The following is a 3,659-nucleotide window of genomic DNA, read 5'->3' as shown; positions in this document are numbered from 1 at the left end:
CTGAACCAGCCCTGAACCAGCCCTGAACCAGCCCTGAACCAGCTCTGAGGTTTTGCAATGCTGCATTTTGCTTCCCTAAGAGAAAAATCCATCTGCCCAAGAAATCTCTGGTCTCAGGGGTTTTCCTGCACTGACTCCCCAAGGGCAGCAGAAATAGTCCTTGATTTTCTAATGAAGCTTTTTCACCAGGGACATGTGGGGAGGTCAAAGGGGTGAAAAAGAGAGGGGAAAAGAGGGGTTTTCTTTTCTGTCCACCGTGCAAAGGGTGAATATCCAGCACAAGCAACAGGTGCACTGCTTTGAGTGGTGTCAGCCACTGGCTTCTGTGACCAGTCTGTTACTGGGATAACTGGGAGTGGGGAACAGCAGGGGAGCTGGGGCAGGCTGCTGACACCTTTGCTTAAGTGTAGAATAAACCCTCTATATATTATATAACTAATAAAACAAAATCAAGTGTATGGCTCTGGCTTAAACAGGTGTTCGCCCTGCTCAGCATAGGGAATTAGAAAATAGAAGGAAAAGAGCTCAATTCTGTTAGAAAAAGGTAGCAGCAAAAAGGTTTGTGAAAGTGTTCAACAGGCTGGGCAGGAAACAGTCCAAACTGAAAATATTTCCCTTGTTTCATATCTATCCATTCAAGGCAAAGAATCCTCCAGCCCTGCAGTTACTGCAGCAGCCACGAGGCAGCTCAGGGCTCACCTCCTTCCTCCTGCAGCCTCTGAAATGGAACCTTGGTCTCACCATGGCACAGAAACTCAACAGCAATGCCCTGGCTCTGCCCGTGTCCAGCAGGAGGTCACCCAACCCCGCAGGGGCCACGGGCAGGATGGCCACGGCCAGGATGGACACGGCCAGGATGGACACGGCCAGGATGGCCACGGCCAGGATGGACAGGCAGTCCCTGCTCTCCAGAACCAACACCTCCCCTGCTTCTCAAACACCTCCTGGTGCAGAAACCTCCTGCCTGCCCTCACCAGGACTCTCCTGGGAGGACTGAAGTTACTCAGGTGTGATTGTTTCAGTGCTCTAGGGGGGAACAAGCCGTGCCTTGTGTCAGCACCGTGCCTGTCTGGAAGGAGTGAGCAGAGAGCCAAGTGCCCATAAATGCTCATAAAGTGCACAAATGCAGAGATGTCAGCTCCCTTCCTCTGAGGCTGGCACAGCCTGAACCAGGACAGGGACAGGGACAGGGAGATGCTGTGCTGTGCTTCACCCACCAAGCAGAGCCCGGCCATCCCAGGGCCAGCTCCCCTTTCCCAGGGCCAGCTCCCCTTTCCCAGGGCCAGCTCCCCTTTCCCAGGGCCAGAGCCAGCAGTGCAGCCCTGCCACCACCCACATCCCAGGGCAGGAGCCAGCACGGGGCTGGACCTGCCCCGCTGAGCACGAGAGGACAGTAAGTGACAAAGTGTGCTGGGGACACAACTAGACCCAGCCAACCCAGGGGGACAGAGCCCAGGCTGTCACCTCCAGCCTGAGAGGTGGCACTGGCACAGAGGGACAGGCAGGCCCTGGGAGGGACAGGCAGGCCCAGGCTGACCACAGAGCCCCAGAGCTGTGGGAAGCAGACGGGGGAGTGAGAGGAGCGGCTCTGCTCAGGAGCCACAGGCCTGGCAGCCAGGCTGGGAACCTGAGCTCTCCTGTGGGGACTCCGGGGTAAGGCAAGGTGCTCGACATCACGAGAAAAGCAGCCAAGTGCAGAGTGCTGGGCGAGGGGTGCTGAGGCTCAGTCGGACTTTCCCAGTTTTGCTATCAGCTCATCGCAGATCTTGGTCAGCTCCTCAATCTCCTGGTTCTGGAAGAAAAGCAGATCTTGGGGACTCCTGTGGTGGCACAGGTGGGGGATAACACCCTGTGTGTGGGATCTGCCACCGTGTGTGTGTGGGAAAGGGCAGCAGCTTCTACAGCTGTCCCTGCAACAGCTCCTCTGTGCATCCAGGCACTGTGTGGAGCCCTGTGCTCACCCTCTTCATCCCAGTCAGGTCTGCAGCAACCCAGCCCACAGCTCTGCAAACAGGCACACCTAAGCCAGCGATGCCCATTCTGCCCAAAAAAATCCAAACCAACCCCATAAAACACAAAAAAACCCTGAGCAAACAAAAAAAAATACCCCAAAAACCAAACCCACAAAACCCCTTCTGGACCAGAAATCTGGAGACTCCCTCCTGCATCAAGAGGATGCTCAGGGCAGCAACAGGAACTGCTGGCAGGGTCAGGAAGGCGAGGGCAGGAGCGTTACCTTCTGCTGCAGGGCTCTCTCCAGGGACTCCACCTTCATCTGCTCCTTGCGCAGCCCCGCGTGCAGCGCCGCGCTCTCCGCCCGGGCCTTGGCGCGCACCTGGGCGATCTCCTCGTTGGCCCTGGACAGAGGGACCAGCTCAGGGTGCAGCCAGGAGCACCAGGGCACGGCCTGAGGCCCTGCAGAGCCTGCACACAGCAGAGGGGTCTGCCCGTATGGAAATTGGGCTCATCCAGCTCCTCCTGCCCCGTTCGAAACTCGGCTCTTTGAGTGCCAAACCAGCTCACCACCCACCTCTGCTGGGGTTACGTGTGCTGGTGAGCTCCTGCTCATCAGCTGAGCCCCAGGGCTGCACAGCCCCTCCTGTACCACAAACACCCTGAAAGATGGGAACCTGGTGACCATAAACAGACCGTGCACCTCGGATTCTCCATTAAAAAATAAATAAGGAGAGATCAGAGAATGTTTTCAGGGATTTGCTCTGCCTTGCTCACAGACACTTGAGGCTGAGGTTGTAAAATGCAGCTTTTCACATCATTCAGCTCCAGCTGGAGAGCAAATGAAGCCACTTCCCTACAAGGTCCTGAAGCACCCAGCAATCTCATGCATGACCTTACTTGTCTAATTTTTCTTCTGCGTGGACTTTCAGGGCCTGATACCGCTGCTCTTCTTGCTTGACACGGGTTAGATAATCCTGAGCACATTTCTTCAGAGCTTCTTCATTCTGGAAAAGAAAGTCCATCCATCTGCATTGGGACTGGGCACAAGGACATTGCTCTGACAGATGATAGATACTGTTCTGAGTGTAAGAAATAAGGTTTTTTTTAAAAAAACCAACTTCTGCTTTATGCTGGAGCCCCTGATCCAGCTCAGCAGCATAGAAACATGCAGTGTCACTGCACAGGGACCAGAGCTGCAGGGAGAAAGGGCAAACCAAGGTAAGGACCTTCTTAAATCCTTCCAGGACGCCCTTCAGGTTTTCATATCTCCTGAACAGATCTGACAGGGACCTCTCCACTGAGTTCAGGTCTGCCAGAGCCTGGTCCTTTTCCATTGTGAGCTGCTGCAGGTTCTTCTGAGACGTCATGTTTGTCCTCTGCTCATCCTCTGGGATGGGAACAAACAACAAGGACACAGTGACTGAGCTGTGGCAGCCAGCTCCCTGCCCCACACACCTGGCCAGGTGGCAGCACCTTACCTATCATCTGGGCAATGGTCTTTTCATACTCAGCCACGATTTTCCTACGAGGAATAGAAAAAATCCAGGTGGGAGGTCACTGATTTTGGGGACATGGCCCTCCAGCTGTGCTGGCAGCAATCTGCCCCACAGGAGACCCTGCTGGCCCATGCCCTGTCACCACTGCACCCCCAAGGAGCATGGCCACAGGGCCCAGATGTTGGGGCTGCAAACCAGATGTTTGGG

The 3,659-nt window shown here is 55.2% G+C and overlaps 1 protein-coding gene across 6 annotated transcripts in view; it reads right to left on the bottom strand.

The window, feature by feature from the left end:
* Positions 1–3,659, bottom strand: part of TACC1 (transforming acidic coiled-coil containing protein 1) — a 34,373-nt gene that overhangs the window by 1,537 nt on the left and 29,177 nt on the right. For all 6 annotated transcript variants that reach the window (XM_015648684.3, XM_015648680.3, XM_015648681.3 and 3 more), the window contains 5 exons: positions 3,435–3,478; positions 3,183–3,343; positions 2,854–2,960; positions 2,237–2,357; positions 7–1,792 (listed from right to left, as the gene is read on the bottom strand). In XM_015648684.3, the coding sequence (XP_015504170.1) occupies positions 1,724–1,792; positions 2,237–2,357; positions 2,854–2,960; positions 3,183–3,343; positions 3,435–3,478 (502 nt within the window). In that variant the 3' untranslated portion in view covers positions 7–1,723. The remainder of the gene's footprint in view (positions 1–6; positions 1,793–2,236; positions 2,358–2,853; positions 2,961–3,182; positions 3,344–3,434; positions 3,479–3,659) is intronic.

Source organism: Parus major, chromosome 22, assembly GCF_001522545.3.
Source record: "Parus major isolate Abel chromosome 22, Parus_major1.1, whole genome shotgun sequence".
Taxonomy (NCBI): Eukaryota; Metazoa; Chordata; class Aves; order Passeriformes; family Paridae; genus Parus; species Parus major.
This window is presented reverse-complemented; position numbering and strand designations above follow the sequence as displayed.